General features: G+C 44.6%; 4 protein-coding genes across 7 annotated transcripts; 2 read left to right on the forward strand and 2 right to left on the reverse strand.

Annotated features, from left to right (window-relative positions):
* Positions 1-182: 182 nt before the first annotated feature.
* Positions 183-4,223, reverse strand: RB195_010096 (uncharacterized protein; the record flags this gene model as incomplete). Of its 3 annotated transcripts, XM_064190947.1 has the most annotated exons (6): positions 183-296; positions 351-442; positions 1,151-1,215; positions 2,530-3,497; positions 3,554-3,680; positions 3,739-4,223. In XM_064190947.1, 6 exons carry the CDS (start codon positions 4,221-4,223, stop codon positions 183-185), a joined length of 1,851 nt encoding a protein of 616 aa, XP_064048528.1. The 3 variants fall into 3 exon arrangements, with proteins under 3 accessions (XP_064048528.1, XP_064048529.1, XP_064048530.1); XM_064190945.1 differs by lacking the exons at positions 3,554-3,680; positions 3,739-4,223 and having other exon boundaries at positions 2,530-3,389; XM_064190946.1 differs by lacking the exons at positions 183-296; positions 351-442; positions 1,151-1,215; positions 2,530-3,497 and having other exon boundaries at positions 3,612-4,223.
* Positions 4,224-4,408: 185 nt separating this feature from the next.
* RB195_010097 (uncharacterized protein) lies at positions 4,409-5,365 on the reverse strand (the record flags this gene model as incomplete). 2 transcript variants are annotated; one of them, XM_064190949.1, is made up of 1 exon in its annotated part: positions 4,409-5,365. In XM_064190949.1, one exon carries the CDS (start codon positions 5,363-5,365, stop codon positions 4,409-4,411), a length of 957 nt encoding a protein of 318 aa, XP_064048531.1. The 2 variants fall into 2 exon arrangements, with proteins under 2 accessions (XP_064048531.1, XP_064048532.1); XM_064190948.1 differs by having other exon boundaries at positions 4,409-5,338.
* A 1,171-nt stretch (positions 5,366-6,536) lies between these two features.
* On the forward strand, positions 6,537-14,415 carry RB195_010098 (uncharacterized protein; the record flags this gene model as incomplete). The annotated part of the gene is made up of 3 exons (XM_064190950.1): positions 6,537-11,694; positions 11,750-11,815; positions 12,023-14,415. 3 exons carry the CDS (start codon positions 6,537-6,539, stop codon positions 14,413-14,415), a joined length of 7,617 nt encoding a protein of 2,538 aa, XP_064048533.1.
* A 68-nt stretch (positions 14,416-14,483) lies between these two features.
* RB195_010099 (uncharacterized protein) lies at positions 14,484-16,187 on the forward strand (the record flags this gene model as incomplete). The annotated part of the gene is made up of 1 exon (XM_064190951.1): positions 14,484-16,187. One exon carries the CDS (start codon positions 14,484-14,486, stop codon positions 16,185-16,187), a length of 1,704 nt encoding a protein of 567 aa, XP_064048534.1.
* Between the last annotated feature and the right edge of the window lie 2,238 nt (positions 16,188-18,425).

Raw genomic sequence — 18,425 nt, forward strand, 5'->3', positions numbered from 1 at the left:
GAAATAATGCGGTTGAGATTCTAAAGAAGTCCTATAAAGCAGTTGTAAAGCTGCGTGAGATTGATATAGTTAGTAGAAGGTGAATATACGAAGCGTAAAAGAATAAAAGCTTTAAGAAATTAATAGCAATGTGATCAGCGGAGAAAGCTAACGAATTGAAACCGGTGAGAAAATGTTGATACTCATTTCTTCGTGATGAAGCGCGCTCCAGCGACCTTCCTTTGTTTTGGTGCAGAGCTTGCAGTCGACCGCGGAAGTGTGTTGCAAGCGGCGGGATGATTTGACGACTCCTCATGCTGAAGGCAAGCTCCTGTTCTACGATTCCCATCGAAAAGAAACTGAGTACTCACATGGCTATGGGTCATTAGTGAAGGCAATCCTGTAAGAGTATTATAGTGTTCGCATGGAACGTCACATTGCTCGTTTTCCAGGTAGGATATAGCTAAAAACCGATATTAGCGAAGAAAGGCGGATGAAATTATCAGGCAAGGCAACGCTGGAGAAAAAAGAGCAGCCACAAAATCATGAAATACTGAGTCAGAGAGAGAGAGAGAGAGAGAGAGAGAGAGAGAGAGAGAGAGAGAGAGAGAGAGAGAGAGAGAGAGAGAGAGAGAGAGAGAGAGAGAGAGAGTAATGAAGAGGATGTTAACGTTTTCATATGATCTGGCAAAGCTATATAATTGGTAAAAATCAAACAGAATTCCGTGTACTCAGAAGAACAAACAGACAAACAGTAGTACTCTTTTTCATAAAAACATTACACCCCACCGATTCGTATTCGATTGAGCCTTTGATCCCCTAGATTTTTTCACCAGAAAGACAAATGATTCAAAATCTCCTTTTGAGTACAATGTGTGAATGAGTGGCTAGGAACAAGAAGTTCCCTGACATTCAAGAATCAGGAGACATTTGGAACAAGATAAACAGCAAATAAACCCTCCTGGGAAGAAAGAACCCTTCATGCCCAACAAGCTTGTCGTTATCCTGACAGTAACCTTGACATTCATCACAAAAATATCAAAAACCCTCCTTTTCTATTTCACGAAGACGTAAAAAATCGGTCTTCAAGAGCGATCTAAAGGACCTGTAATCTTAATGTTTCATGAGCTAGATGCCGGGCGATTAATTGGTTAATGAAAGATTAACATACATTTTGAAATTCCACGATGATGTTCTCCATAAAGATCACTGGCGACCTTAATCTTATGAATCCACCTGAAAGCAATATGATCTAATAATCTTCCTTTTTAATGGACCACAGCAGACTAGAAAAATGGTTGATGATGAGTTATCATGATATATATATCATCATGATATATAATATCGGGCTTATTCTGTCACGTGTGTGTGTGTGTGTGTCAGTCACGAAATTCAAGAAGAGGGGTGCGACGGGTCCACCGGCGTCGAGTTGTTGCCTCGACGCTAGAAGGAGATAAAATGGGGTGTGACGAGTCCAACGGCGCCAGATACCTATAGAAGGGGGTGTGACGGGTCCACCGGCGCCAGATACCTATAGGAGGGGGTGTGACGCGTGCACCGGTGCCAGGTACCTATAGGAGGGGGCGCGACGGATCCATCGGAGTCGGATTGGTGCGCCGGCGCCAGATAGCAATAACGTGGGGTGAGACGGGTCCACCAGCGTCGGATTGGTGCGACGGCGCCAGAGAGCTAGAAAATGGGGTGCAATGGGTCGCACGGCGTCGAATTGGTGCGCAATAACTTCGCGTGCATGTCGCAAAAGATAAATGATTAAAGCCGTTTCATAGCCGTGGCCACTGCGCTCGTTGCTTTTCACCTTCATGACTCCTCCGCGTATCTATTTTTTTTCTATTTTCTTCGTTCGCCTCAAGTTGGTAGCATGCCGTTCTCAGAAAGTGGAAACACGCATGCAAACGGCTGCTTAAATAGTAGTAGGATGTTTATGTGATCTGACATGGAACGTTATCTTTATCAGTAGGAAGATGTCTTTCACGTCATTTTATGTTAAAACATCATTCTGTGATAACCACTGGGGGAAATCAGGAGGAATACCCATACTTCGAGTAATGTTTTCAAATTGTATCTATATTATTCTGGCATCGAAGGAGTGTTTGTAGCTGGTGGTAGAATATTCTCCAAATGTAGAATTGATGCGTTTAGAAGGAAAACTCCGTAATCTTTCGCCTTAATTTATAATATAAAGAAGAGAAGGAAAGCGTTGTTTAAAAAAACGCAAATCTGATTTCACAGAAACCACCACTACTATCAACTTCCATTGATCAGTGAAGGGGAGCGAAGCTAAAACCACCGAAAGTCTGAAGTCCGGCTTTAGCCGGACATTCAGACTGGTGATATATAATAACGAGCTTAATTCGTGTGTGTGTGTGTGTGTGTGTGTGTGTGTGTGTGTGTGTGTGTGTGTGTGTGTGTATGTGTGTGTGTCACGAAATTCGAAAATGGGGTTGCGACGGGTCCCGCAGTGTCGGATTAGCGCGCCGGCGCCAGATACCTATAGAAGAGGGTGGGACAGGTCCACCGGCGCCAGATCACCTTGACTCCCGTTGATCTTCGAACTGGCCGAACGGGCGCCAGTAATTCTTCCATTTGTCCCGATCGCGTGCCAGAGTAGCCCAGTGGTTCCTCCTTTCGCGTGGGACACGAAGAGCATCATATTTTTCTTTGAAGGACCTCGTGAAGAAATCTGACCATCGGGTCGGCGGTCTTCCTGTAGTGCGCTTAATATCGCGGGGAACCGAGTCGCTCACGGCTCTGGTCCAACGGTTGTCATTAAAGCGCATCACGTGTCCGGCCCACCTTATTTTACTTTCCTTGACAAACGCGGCGGCGTCTCTAATCTTCGATCGCTGACGTAGGACAGAACTTCGAATCCCGTCCCTCACTTGCGTGAAACGGGATACTCCTAGCATCACTCTCTCAATTGCGCGTTCAATGACGCTCACCGCGTTTTCTTCCTGCTTGCGAAATGCCCAGGTTTCCGAAGCATAGGTCAAAGCAGGAAGTACGGTGGTGTTGAAGAGGTGAGCACGGAGCCGGGTGTTCTTGGTCTTCTTCACTACATCCTCGATGCTCTTGTACGCTCCCCAAGCCGCTCGTCTCCTCCTGCCCAGCTGGGGGGTCAGGTCGTTCATCGTGTTTAGTTCCCGACCCAGATAAACGTAGCTGGTGCATTCGGATATGTTCGTTTCATTGAGCGTGAATGGGGCATCCGAGACCCATTCGTTCCGCATGAACATCGTCTTTTGTAGATTCAGCTGAAGACCGATGCATCCACATGTTTCGTCGAATTCGGTCAGTATTCGTTCCGCTTGGCTGATGCTAGGTGTTATCAGTACGATGTCATCAGCAAAGCGCAAATGGTGTAGCTCCTGACCATCAACCTTCACTCCCATGTCGTCCCATTCCAACTTTCGCACTGCGTTCTCGAGGGTGGCTGTGAATATTTTGGGCGAAATTGTATCATCCTGTCGGACCCCCCTCTTCACGTCAATGATGATGTTCTTGTAGAAATTGGCGAAATTCCGGTCGTGAAGTTACTGTACAACTCTCGAAGTACCTTTATGTACTGAGTAGGGACGCCTTGGTTGTCCAAGGCTTCCATGACCGCTTCCGTCTCAACTGAGTCGAAGGCCTTCTTCAAGTCGATGAAGGCGAGACAGAGCGGCATCTTGTACTCGTGATACCTCGATGAGTTTCGAAACAGTGTGAATGTGGTCGATCGTGCTGAATCCTTTTCGAAACCCTGCTTGCTCGCATGGCTGTCCTTCATCCAAGACTTTTTCAATCCTATTAAGGATTACTCTTGTAAAGAGCTTGTAGATGACGGACAGTAGGCAGATTGAACGATAGTTGCCGATGTCATGTGGATCTTCCTTTTTATACAACAACACGGTCTTGCTGGTCTTCCACTGTTTAGGAACCTTGCATTCCGACAGATAACGTGTAAAGAGCCTCGCCAGGGTGTTGATGAGTACTGGCGGAAGGCTCTTCAGCTGTTCTGGTCTTATTCTGATGGGACCGGGTGCCGTACCATTTCTTACTGACACGATAACATGTCGTATTTCGGACGGGAGAACCTCTGGAATGACTTGTCCATCTTCCCTCAGATGGTGAGGAGGTAAGTGGACATGGCTGTCGAAGAGATCAGAGTAGAAGTCGTAGATGATTTTCTCCATCCCCCTTCTCGATGCAATGGCTGTTCCGTTTGGGTTCCGGAGAGCAGTCATCCTCGTCTTGCGACTGGCGAAGTCTCGACGGGCATAGCGGATGCTTTTCCCCGCCTCTGCAGCTTCAGCCAGCACTTCTGCTCTTCTCTCTTTAAAGTCTCCCTTTATCGCTTCTCTGCAAAGCTTTGCGGGCTTGGACGTGAGTTCTTGGTTGCCTGCGGCTCGTGCTGCTCCAGGCTGGCGTATCAGCTCAAGAGTTTCAAGAGACAGGCGTCTCTTGGTGGTTTTAAACTCTCAGCCTTCTTCGCGCAGTCGTGAAGGTGTTCAACAAGCCGGTCATATTCCTCGTCGATGTTGTCCATTGCGGAATCTTCCCAAAAGCCGGCTAGCGTAGCGAAGAGATCCCAGTTGATGATGGTTCTGGGATTTCTCTCTCTGAACTTGGCGGCTTTCTCTGCTCTCCTTGTGAAGGAAAATCTTCCTCGGAGGAGGCGATGGGTCGATCCCGTATAGAACTTTGGTACAACACCGACGTCCGTCAGGCAGAACCCTTTATTGACGATGATGTGGTCTATTTCATTACGGTACCCTCCACCCGGTGACTCCCACGTGCAGCGTAGAGAGGAGGGCTTCTGGAATTGCGAGTTCCCATGGATGGTCTTAGTCGTCATGATGAACTCGGAGAGCCTCTCCCCCTGATCATTCCATTGTAGACCGTGGATCCCGATGTGAAGTTCCTCAGGCGTTCTTCTTGGGCCAACGTTGGCGTTGAAATCGCCAATTATGATCTTGTAGAAGGCATGCTCTTCTCGGTAGAACTTCTCCAGGTCCATATAGAAAGCTTCGACTTCTTCTTCTTCGTAGCTTGATGTTGTAGCGTAAGCGACGAAGATAGTCAAAGCTGGTGTTGGGCCACATCTTCTCATCCGCAGACGTCCGATTCGGGTCGTAAGTTGTTCAAAAGGGTCGATCTTCTTTGCCATACTCATGTTGACGAGGACGCCAACTCCACCAACACCTCTACTGTCGCATGTTCCTAAGAACAGTTCTTCTCCAGTTTCATATACGGCGTTGAGAGGGTGACATCGTCTCGTCTCGGTCAGTCCGATGACGTCGTACTTGATCTTCTTGAATTGCATCATCAGATCTTCGATGGCCGCTTCCGATGCAAGCATACGTGCGTTATAAGTACAGATCGTCATCCTAGTCCTTTTCCGTTACAGTAGCCTAGATGACTCCTGCAACCCCGTCCTTCCTGGCACTACCGTACCAGGCTTTCCTCCGGAATCAGGAGACTCTTTTCTATTACTGTGTTTTGCTTAAAAATTTTAAAACCCATGGCAGGTTGCAAGCCTCCAGTCCCATAAATTTTTGGGAGAACTTCCGCTTTCCCGGAGTAGACATGTGGAGCTTATTTGTAGGAGGCGACTCCAAACCGCCTCCCTTGCACCTCCCAGTCACATGATTGCAGGCTTTTGGCTGGACGGTCGAGGATTCGAATCCGCCCTAGTGCTCACCAGGCCTTTCATCCCTGCGGGGTCGATAAATTGGTACCAGACTTGTTGTCACAAACGTGACCATAGATAATAAAAATGAAGAAGTAAGAAAAATATGTTTACGCTCGGTGGGTATGCTCAAACAAAGAGCATTTGAATAACAGGCAATGAATGAGAGTTGCACTCTCGCGCAGCTGGCGCATCTGGTGTGCAAAAACTACTCGAGCACAATCAGATTGCGAGAGCAACACTGTGCCGACAGCAGACAAAGAACTTGGACCGTATATAAACGGTCCAAGAGTGTTTACTGCTCATAGCATAGTCGAGCATTCGTCTAAAGCATCTCCTTTACTCTTGCCTCCCTTCTTGTGAACCCAAGTGTGCTAACATATTTTTGCCTCCCTTTTTATGATGCTTGCATTTCTGTTTATGCATTTCTGTGTGTGTATTATTATATCACGCCTATTACTTTGCATTTGTCATGTACCGTGCCTTATATAATAACATATCATGCCTCGGATATTCGTGTATATTGTACGTGATAAATAAAGGTTTAATTACCCAAGTTTGAGGTTTATTCACGTGGCATCTAACGAACAACTGAACCACCGCTGACTCAACTGGTGCATCGGCAATACGAACGACCGCGCCAACAGCAACAAATCTACCACAAAACATCGAAAAAAAGGTGAGCATCACAATATTATTGCACGCTCATATAACTTTGCGTTTGCATTCACCATTATCGCCTCTTCGAACTTGGGAAACTATTCCTCCTGCATACAAAGCATTCTCTTATCCTCAAAACCACTTAAATATAATTGTTGAACATCATCAGTTCACAAATTATATTCCAAGCTGACCAAGCCAAGATAAAATGGCGACATCTCTCAAAACAAGAAAGAGAGTTCTGACTAGGCATTCCAATTCCCTAACGCAACTTTTGGCAAAGCATGCAGAATTGGGATGCGACGTCAACCTACAGGATAGGGAAGCATGCAATGCAGCACTAAAGCAAGTCCAGAATGCTATAGTGGAGATCAAAACCCTTCAAACAACCTTTGAAGGAGCCCTATACGCATTCACGGACACGGTGGACAAAATATCGGAACCCCTCACCAAGGAAGAAGACGATAAAGTGTCCGAATATATTACTAACGCAGAGGAACTCATCGCCAGTACTACTGATGTGCTTCTTAAGTTGGAAATGACCAAGGCTAGCCTAGCCTCTCATAACCTTACATTTTCAACATATACTGGATCTCATCCTCCTCCAGAAGTTCCTGCAGCCAAGATAGAGCTGCCCAGAATACCAATACCGGAGTTCAACGGCAAAAGCTGGCAATGGGATAGCTTCTGGGAGCTATTCAACGCTACGGTGCATTCTCTACCGCTCTCAAATTTGCAAAAATTCAACTATCTTGTGAGAGCATTAAAAGGAGAAGCCCGTGAATCAATAGCTCGTTTTCAAATCACTTCAGAAAACTACCCGCTAGCAGTACAGCATTTGAAGGAGAGATACGGCAACGTCCAAAATATAATCACTGGACTGCATCGACAGCTAGAGCATTGGAGTGCTAGGAGCCCACAATTAAGGGACCAGCGAAAACTGCATGATCAACTGTCGGCAATTACAGCACAACTCGAAAGCAAAGGCGAACCTCTCGATAGTCCATGGCTGCTATCAAAAATTCTTTCTAAATTCACAGAAAGGATTCAACGCAGCACACTTAAAGAAAAGGTCTCTCTGCCCCAAGGAGAGACCTGGACATTAAAGAAATTGATGACAACAATTGACATTGTCATAAAACGCGAAGAAGAAATTGAACTACAATTGCCAAAGAGGATAGAACGTTCACAACTTCTAAGCAAAACTACAAAGGAACCGGAGTTCCAAATCAGGGGGCGGTCTCCCTTTTGTTTCTATTGCGATAGCAAAGAACATTGGTCCACAAGATGCACGAAAATCGCGGCACCTAAAGCACGACTGGAATATTTAAAGAAGACAAACCGCTGCATTGGGTGCGGATCAAAGTCCCATATTTATGCCGATTGCAAAAGCAAAGGCTGTATTAATTGCGGGAAAAAGCATCATACCTCTACGTGCTTCAAGACAGCACCCTTCAAGCCGCCTCAACAAGGTCCTGTTTCAAATATAAAAAGGGAAGAAAAGAAGAAGCCGTCATATGTCCGGCAGAACTTCACAAGGTGCGAGAAGCAAAGCGCACACGTTACGGAGGGCTCAATACCCAATCTCACAGTAATGAGAGTTGAGGATACCTCCAACAAAACCCAACAAGGGGAGATATTCCTTTTGACAGGAGCCTTGAAGGCGCTACATCCAAGGACACAAGAGCTCATAACGCTTCGGATACTCCTAGATACGGGAGCAGATCGAAGTTTCATTGATGCTAAGCTTGCTAAGGAACTTGAATTACCTAGCCAAGGCTCTGTTACTATGAAACTACAAACCTTTGCAGCACAAACCACAAAGGAAATCCAGTGCACCAAAACATGTCTGAGTGTATGGGACTCGGAAGGAAAGCAATACAAACTTCGCGTATACACTCACGACAACCTTACGAAGGGCTTCCCTCAAGGAAAGTTAGGGAAAGAAGACCTACAATTCATTCATCAACAACAAATAAAACTCAGCAGTCCATGCGAGACAAACGCTAAACCTCCAGAAATACTAATTGGCTGCGATCAACTCTGGAACTTTATCAACTTTCAAGCAGCACATTTCACTCTGCCGTCTGGGCTCATCCTCGTACCTACACGTCTAGGATATATGATCTCTGGACAACGTATGAGTGATAAAATGCAGCATGGAAATGAACTTCACTCCACAGTACATTACATGGAATCTCACGACTGTGAAGATCCATGGGAGCGTCACTGGAACATTCAATCTCATGATGTAGAAAAGGAGTTCTGCGGTCCTGAGAAGGAAGAAAAAGCTAACATAAATGCACAAGTGCTCGAAAACTTCAACAACACTATAGCCAGGCGAAATGCTGGTTATGTTGTTCGACTTCCCTTTAAGGAAGATCATGAATATCTTCCAGACAACAAAGTATTAGCGCTCCACCGACTGCGAAACGTGCTTCGCAAATATCAACAAGAGCCACATATTCTTCAGCAATATCACAGCATCTTTCAAGATCAAATTGCTGAAAAGATCCTCGAAGAAGTGGACGAGAACAAGGACAGAGTTGGGAAGATGAAGCACTATCTTCCACATCAACCCGTCTTCACCCCCCAAAAAGACACTACGAAATTAAGAATAGTGTTTGATGCATCCGCGCATTATAAAAACTGTCCTTCACTCAATGATATTCTCCACCAAGGACCTACCATACTGCCTAAGCTGTACGGAATTCTATTACGCTTCCGCACTGCAAAATACGTTCTTCTATCTGACGTAGAAAAGGCATTTCTTCAAGTACATCTTCACGAAGACGACAGAGATTTTGCAAGATGCTTATGGATCAGGGATATCACCAAACCATTGACAGATGATAACCTGGTGGTATACAGATTTACCAGAGTCACCTTTGGGATCAATGCCTCGCCATTTCTTCTCAGCGCAACAATCCTCTTCCACTTGAGCAACTATGTCAAAAATGACGGATTAGCTCGAGAAATTTCGTCTAATCTGTATGTCGATAATTTATTTGTCGGAGCAGAAACAATTCTTGAGGGCGTACAAAAATATAAAGAGCTAAAATCAATTTTTAACGACCTCAAGTTGAACCTAAGAGCATTTGTCACGAACCACATGGACATCATGGATGCAATATCCACAAAGGATCGCTCCTCCAATCTGTGCCCTAAGGTACTTGGAATCTATTGGGATTCTATAGCCGACAACTTCTTATTATCGATTAACCTGCCTACGACAGAATTTGTTAGCAAAAGAACCATTGCTCAACAAATTGCTTCCATCTATGACCCACTAGGATGGTTCATACCACTCCTGGTCAAAGCAAAACGTTTCCAACAACTTTTGTGGAAGGAGCAATATGATTGGGACGAACCACTGAATGAAGAACATAGACGTCAGTGGAACCTCATTATAACAAAAATATCCAATTTCCACAAAAAGGTGCCACGGAAAGTCACAATCGACAACTCCGCACCTTATACACTGGTAACCTATTCCGACGCTAGTGGAATTGCTATGACAGCATGTACCTATCTCACTAGCCAAAGGGAATCCAGCTTTCTTATGGCTAAGTCTAAGGTTACGGACAGTAATCGACCAACCACCGTACCGAAACTCGAAATAAATGCCATAGCCATTGGAGCACGACTTACTCTCAATACTTTCCTAAGCTTAAAATCCTCAATAAGTATAAACAACGTCATTTTTCTAACCGACTCGGAAATCGTCTTAAATTGGCTGAAAGGTTCTCTTGATCATCCTAAAACAGGACTTTACGTCAAAAATCGTATACGCGAGATACGCGACATCGTACAGTCACTAGAGCGTATGGAAGTCAAAGTGAAATTTGGCTACATCGACACGAAATGGAATCCTGCCGACATTGGAACACGAGGAGCTTCCAATCATGAATTCGTGTCTCATGTGTGGTGGGATGGTTATTCTCTTGAGAAAATTCTCAATAACGAGTTTACATCCACCCTCTTTTCCCTTGTTAAAGATCCAGAATTACAAAATGACGATATTCTACTGAATGCAGAAGCGAATGTTATAAAAACACATGCAACGACTGACAAAGTCGAAGAAATTCTTGATCTGACAAGGTATAATACTAAAACCAAGCCGCTGAGGATCTTAGCCTACGTAATAAAATTTCTGAGAAGCATTACAACTCGTCTAAAAAGCCCGTTGCAGGAAAGGCTCCGAGATTCTTCATCCTACCTAGTTCGACAAGCAAAGGATCAAGAGCTCACGGCTACCGACATATTCGAAGCGCATAGCATACTCATAAGAAATCACCAGCAGGTACACCTCAATTCTCACTACAAAAAACAGTTGTCAAAAAACCTAAACCTGAAGGAGGAGGAAAACCACGTGTTCAGAGCATACGGACGTCTTAATAAATCCAATTTAAATATTATGGCAAAAAATCCCATTCTTATCATTCCGAATACGGAGCTGTGTCGTCTTATTATCCTCGAAGCGCATGGACCGTATCACAACAGTACTGGACATACAATAGCAGAAGTTCGACAACAGTACTGGATTCCACGGCTCCGAGAACAAGTGAAGAAATGCATGCGGTCTTGTGTTCCCTGTCAAAAGATGAATAATCTGCCATATAAATATCCAGAAATGGCCGATCTTCCATCAAGGAGAGTGACAAGAACACGCCCGTTTGAAAATATAGGACTCGACTACTTCGGCCCTATAACCGTCCATGATGATCATAAGGAACGTACAAACGTTTATGGATGTATATTCACATGTTGTGTAACTCGCCTCATCCATCTGGAGATCGTATCTGACGGAACCACTGAGAAGTTCCTCAATGCATTTCGTCGATTCGTAGCTCGTAGAGGAAAACCACACCTGGTTACCTGTGATAATGCACCAACCTTTATATTGGGAAGTCAAATCTTGAACGATTCTCTAACTGAGCCTTCAACCAATGAAGACGTAGCTCGTAATATGAGCAATCAGATGATCGAATGGAAGCATAATACTCCTTATTCACCTTGGAAAGGCGGCTTCTATGAACGTCTTATAAAATCGGTCAAACAAGCCCTATTCAAGGCGATAGGAAGACGCATTTTAACAATAGAGCAGCTGCATACGTTCCTGGTAGAAATCGAAGGATGTCTTAACTGTAGGCCTCTCACCTACCAAGAAGACGACATCAATGATGCTCTACTAACCCTTCGTCCAATAGATTTCGTGCAACGCGAAATGGAAGTGACTCTTCCGTTTAATTTTTCAGAAGAAGAAAAGGCAGATCCTATCTATCGACCTCCCTCGGAAGAATTACAATTCGAAACCAGGCTACGAACCGAAAAAGCATTGCAATCTTCGTACAAACTCATAGAACGTTCCTGGGAAGAGTGGAAAAATTGCTACTTAACCTTATAAACCTTACTTAACAGCTCTTCGAGAACATCATCGCCGAACTATTGACGGTAAACGAGGAAACGCTAATGAAGTACGGAAAGGTGAAATAGTTCTTATGACGAACGCTCTACAATAAAGAAATCACTGGAAATTAGCGCGCATCTCTAAATTAGTACCGAGCATCGACGGAACAGTGAGAGAAGCAGAAGTATACTGCAACAAAAGGACGCTTCGGCGCCCTATCAACCAGCTCATTCCTCTAGAAATCCAAGGGAATGAAAGAGAGTCCCAACAGAGCGCAACTTCAGAAGCTCAACAGTTACAATCTCCACCTTCTAATAAACGATACAATCTACGCCCAAGAAAGGTGAAACATCGCTATCCGGAAGAACAAAGTCAGGACAACGGTAATATCTACGGATTTACCACAAAAGGATCACCGACAACGTGGCCTACAACACTATACCTAAAGATGGCTCTCACCTTGGTTGTTATCTCGTTTGTCAAGGGAAAACACCTGCCAATCGAGAAACCAAAAACGAATCAAAACTACCCACACCCAAACTATGCCATAGAATGCAAAGAACAAGGGTTATACCTTCATGCCCCACAGGCAGAAGAATATGAATTATGCGTTAACAATTACTGCATAAGGGAGAAGACACCTCCACTACATAAACTCTTACGCTTGCCACCAGAAGAAGTACTTCACGACTTTGAAGTAAACTGGAAAATACGCATAGGAGATAGTTATACTACAGTTGAAACGGCTTGTTTAGCACTACCTTTTTGCTCTGCAATAGACTGTACTATGTGTGCCGCCAATATTTTAAACCCCGAATGTTGGCCTCTGGCGGCAATAGCAGGACTAGGTATAATAATATACCTTCTCACTGCCATCTGCTACACCCTCTGTTACATACCAGTTACAGTTGGCCGACCATTCCGCATCATCATTGCGGGAATAGGCAAAGTGCTTGACTTAGTGGCACTCTTTATATGGTGTTGCTGCCAGCGGATTACTCTCTGGGTTCTGCATAGAGGAAAACAGCAACATCCTAACCGAATTCTGCAAGCATTAGCCATATGCAGCTTATTGCAAGGAGCTGTAGCATGCCAAGAGGTGAACATTTTTCAACATCACCTGAGAAACTGTCGAGCCACAACAGGAAAAAGCACTTGTAAAGTAGAAGTGGCCTCAGTAGTAAAGATGAACCCCTTCAAAAAGGACGTGTGCATAAGTTTCCAGAGAAACAACTCCATCGTACTAAGAACGCGTCTTCGGTGGGAGGGACTGAGACTAATCTGCGACCGCGTACCGGTAACATACACACGGAATGTGGTGCAAAAAATAATCGACAGTAAGAGATGCCCACACATGGGATCATGTACCGGAAACAAATGTGCTGACATCAACACGACGAGCATACTGCCTGAGTTGGCTACCGGCAACTCCTTCCCTGGAATTACTGGCTGCATAGAATCATGCGGTGGCCCAGGATGCGACTGTTTCTATCTCAGCTCCGGGTGTTTGTTCTATAGGATATACGCAGTACCAACAGATGATAATGTCTACGAACTCTTCAAGTGCATACGTTGGAAAGAAGAAGTGAAACTCCGTCTCGAGATCAGCAAAGGCTCTACACTTCGCTCATACGTACTCGGACTCCACCCGAACATTCCTAATCAAATCCAAAGCATGGATGTAACATTAAGCGTACTCGCAACTCCACCATTACCGGCCTTGGAACAAGTTTTCATTGCCTCGACAAACCAAACAGCGATATGGGATAAAAAGACATATCCACTACTTAGCTGTCCTACACGCGAACATGCAAAGGCATTACAATGTCATTTAAGAGATGATTGTGATTGCGTAGCTGCCGAGTCTCAAGTAAGGTGCATATGTAACGAAGATAGGGTAGGAACAACCTTCTTCGACATCACCAAGGTACTCCCAATTACACATCAACAACTACGATTTACGCCACATCCACTGCATGGAGTCATCGCAAGAGCAGATGAGGATATATCGGCCGAGATCATCTTGAACTTGAAAGAAACCATCGACAATTCTATCACAGAAATTAGAGACGACTTGTGTACCATCGAAAACACTTACCTCAACGGATGTTATCAGTGCAGTAAAGGAGCAACGGCAACCGTTACATGCAAATCTACATTCAACAACATATCTGCCGAAGTTGAATGTGGGCAGGACAGCTTTACAATTCCCTGCTCTCCTACGGGCACTTCATCTAAAATTGGATTCCTATTCCAGTCCGCTCGAATCCAAATTCAATGTTCCTTGAAATGCGGAACAAAAACATCGACTTTCGAGTTAACAGGAATTTTGAAGTACCCATATAATTTCCAAGGAAGTTTCATGCATTATATCCAATCTGACCACAACAGAACTTCTGGGTTCCAGTGGCCTGACCTCAATCACATCTTGGACATTTATCTGCAATGGTACAAGTATCTACTCATTGCCATGATTGCAGTTGCAGGAGCTCTTCTTATGAGCTATCTATACCTTCCAAGGATATGTACAAATGCGACAATGTTATGCATCAAAACCATCTTCAAAATCTTTAAATGTGGATGGAAGATACTCCAATTCATATTCTCAGTATTCATGCAACTTATAAATCCATTTCGCAAAGGAAAAAAGGATAAGAGCAACGAAAAACTTCTCTAAACGACGTCCAGCATACAAAATAATAATTACAAAGCATTATCGAACAATACCTTATCCCTTTTAGTATAATGGCATCAAATACGACCGACGACATGTTCACGAAGAAAAGAAAGGCTGAGGAACGAAAACTCATAGAAGAAATCCGCTACAAACGCTCATGTATCAGACTAGCTGCAACGTTCCCAGCTGAAGAAGAAATTCAGAGGAAGATTCGTAATTTTTTAAAAGTTATTGTAATGCTAACTCGGTCAAATAACCTCTCCGATATGTTTACTAAAACCCGAGGAAAAAGACCTCAACATTTCGCAAGGGTGGAGGCAACGCTCTATAAGTGTCGCTTACAGCAGGTCCATCAAGCGGCCAATATTACGATGGAAAGAATCGGCGCCGCTGCCCAAGGACTATCGTTGACGTACGATTTGTACGGACTGCTTGTGATGGCAGACAATAACTTGGCAAACTCGAGATACGAGTTTTTCAATGACACGGAGGAAGGAGTGACATTGGAACCTAGCTTTACCGCCGACTTCATAGGCAGAGAGGTCGAGTTCATCAAGGAATTTCGAAGTCAAGTGGAAACCGAAATCAGAGAAGCTGAGCTTCAAGAACAAAGAGAAAACCACATCAACGCCTTCGTCCAGACCAAAGAAGAAATAGAGCATCTCCATTGCGAATTTAAACAGTATTATACGGAAATTAAAGGACATGCCCGTAGCCTGAACGAAAACGTTCATAGCATTAAGGAAGAACTTCGTCGAGATTTCAAACAAGGCTTTGCCGAAATCGATAAACGGATTACTAATCAGAACGAAAACACTCACAGCATCAAGGAGAAATTCCCCCTTAACTCAAAACACTACCCCCCCAAAAAAAAAAAAAAAATTAAACAGAGCGAAAATATCAATAGCATGCGGGAAAATCTCCACCGCGAGTTTGGACAATGCCGTAAAGAAATAGAGGAGCAGATTCGGGACCAAAGCGATAGCATAAAGGGAATCATCGAACTGACCAAAAATTCGCTTGAGACACAGCTGGCAACTCTTCCCTCTTACGCACCGAAAACAGATCAAGAGCCAACCATGCCGAAAGAAATGGCATCGGAAAGGACAACAACCAAAAACTGGACAGAAGACCCTACTTCGAAACATCAAGAATCTGTAGGACAAAGGAATGTCAGAGAGGAGGAAGTTGAAGAAGACCTCTTAGATCTATATGACGATTACGAATGTACGGAGCAGAAGGATACAAGCGAAGGAGCTTCAACTTATACCAGAGAAAGCATTCGACAAAGAAAAGAGCATGCAGAGAAGGAGCGGAGCGAGCAACTAGATGAACGAAAAGCCAGAATCGAGGAGTTCCTCAGGTACAATAGGGAAGTACCAGAAAGGAAAATTAGACGACTCAACTACATGAGATCAGAAGAACGCTTCTTAACATGCTCATTCTGTTTGGCCAGGGGAGAACATTACTCAGACAGCTGTCCAGAGTATGCAACTGTGGATACGAGATCGAGAAGAGCACGCTGTGTCTTATGTCTCGACAGCCGTCATGACACGGAACATTGCTGGAGCAAGGGCAAGGCATGCATGTATTGCGGCAGTACGCACCATAACAAGGCCTTGTGTGCCCTGCCAGAGACGATAAACAAGCGCCGTAAAGAGCTGGAAAAGGTGAGGGAAGAGCTGCAGACGCTCAAGAACCACCAAAACCGTCAACCAGGGCCCTCGAATTCACAACCCTGGGGGGAGTGTCACAAACGTGACCATAGATAATAAAAATGAAGAAGTAAGAAAAATATGTTTACGCTCGGTGGGTATGCTCAAACAAAGAGCATTTGAATAACAGGCAATGAATGAGAGTTGCACTCTCGCGCAGCTGGCGCATCTGGTGTGCAAAAACTACTCGAGCACAATCAGATTGCGAGAGCAACACTGTGCCGACAGCAGACAAAGAACTTGGACCGTATATAAACGGTCCAAGAGTGTTTACTGCTCATAGCATAGTCGAGCATTCGTCTAAAGCATCTCCTTTACTCTTGCCTCCCTTCTTGTGAACCCAAGTGTGCTAACATATTTTTGCCTCCCTTTTTATGATGCTTGCATTTCTGTTTATGCATTTCTGTGTGTGTATTATTATATCACGCCTATTACTTTGCATTTGTCATGTACCGTGCCTTATATAATAACATATCATGCCTCGGATATTCGTGTATATTGTACGTGATAAATAAAGGTTTAATTACCCAAGTTTGAGGCTTATTCACGTGGCATCTAACGAACAACTGAACCACCGCTGACTCACTTGTTTAGGAGGATAAAAACACTGACTTGATCATCGGCTGGCTCCCGCAAGTCATTGTATAGGCTAACACGCGTTCCAGAACCTCAACGATTACGAATTCCAGTAAAACGCGTTGGCGCATCCCAAGTGGATTGATACGCCAGTGGCTTTATCCTTTATTCCGGTGCCAGATACCTATAGGAGGGGGTGCGACGGGTCCACCGGCGCCAGATACCTATAGAAGCGGTGCGATGGGTCCAGCGGCGTCAGATATGTGCGCCGGCGCCAGATACCTATAGATGCGGGTGCGACGGGTCCACCGGCGTCGGATTGGTGCGCTGGCGCCACATACCTATAGAAGGGGCTGCGACGGGTCCAACGGCGTCGGACTGATGTGCCTGCGCCAGATACTGGGCGACCAGTGACCACAGGGCGCTTTGCTCTTCACCTTTATGACTTCTCCGCGTGCCTATTTCCTTCTTCGTTCGCCTCAAGTTTGTACCATGCCGTTCTCGGAAAGTAGAAACACGCATGCAAACGGATGCTTAAGTAGTAGCAAGATGTTTATGTGATCTGACGTGGAACGTTATCTTTATCAGTAGGATGATGTCTTTCACGTCATTTTATGTTAAAACATCATTCTGTGATAACTATTAGGGGAAATCAGGAGAAATACTCATACTTCGAGTAATCCTTTCAAATTGTATCTATATTATTCTGGCATCGAAGGAGTGTTTGTAGCTGATGGTCGAATATTCTCCAAATGTAGAATTGACGCGTTTAGAAGGAAAACTCCGTAATCTTTAATCCGTAATTTACAACATAAACAAAAGAAGGAAAGCGTTGTTAAAAAACACAAATCTAATTTTACAGAAAACACCATTACTATCAACTTTCATTGATCAGTGAAGGGGAGCGAAGCTAAAACCATCGAAAGTCTGAAGTCCGGCTTTAGCCGGATATTCAGACTGGTAATTGAATATAGTGTATGCAGTATACAGTCAGTGAATGTCAAACGTGTTGTGACAATGTTACATCCTTGGTGGAGGCTCTATTCCGAAGATTGGTCGATATGGCGTTGACACTAACAAGCACCTCAGACCTCTCATTCCCTCATTTTTTGGAGAGTTTTCGTTCATCTTCTTCCGTTCAACTCTGTACGTTTGACATCGCGCTGCGTTTAAAAAAAAAACCGTTTCTTGCTTTTTCCGTCGTTTGTTTTGCAGAAAACGCCTCAAAGGCATCACCTCACGAATCTGGGGTGGTACAAACTTCAGGCGGGGTTCGTAGATAGTGGAGAAGAGGGTGATTCTGCACATCTCTCCCATGGGGGCCTCTGAATGGGTTTTCGACGAATCGCAGGCGGGGACGGGGCGCAAAGGTTGCGCGTTGCAACAGAAGACTTCGTAACAAACAGTTCCGGGATCGTCCGTTTACACGGATACAGGGAGTACGGAGTCACCCTCTTTCCCACAATCTACGACCCCGTATACGCATTATCCGCCTGAAACCAGTTCCTCGACTTAATTATGCATCATTGGAATTACTTCATGGTCTGCTTAGACAATCCTTTCAGTGGAGATCATTTCTAGTGTCTTTGTCGGGAAATCTCCTCTCAGCTTCAAACCTTGGCTTTAATTTGTTTGAATCGGGTTTCTGCACCATCTTACTTGTATGTTGTGCAAGCGGTGGGTATAGCCCATTTGTTAACCACCGCTTTCTGTACGACG

This window comes from Necator americanus, chromosome III, assembly GCF_031761385.1.
Source record: "Necator americanus strain Aroian chromosome III, whole genome shotgun sequence".
Lineage (NCBI taxonomy): Eukaryota > Metazoa > Nematoda > Chromadorea > Rhabditida > Ancylostomatidae > Necator > Necator americanus.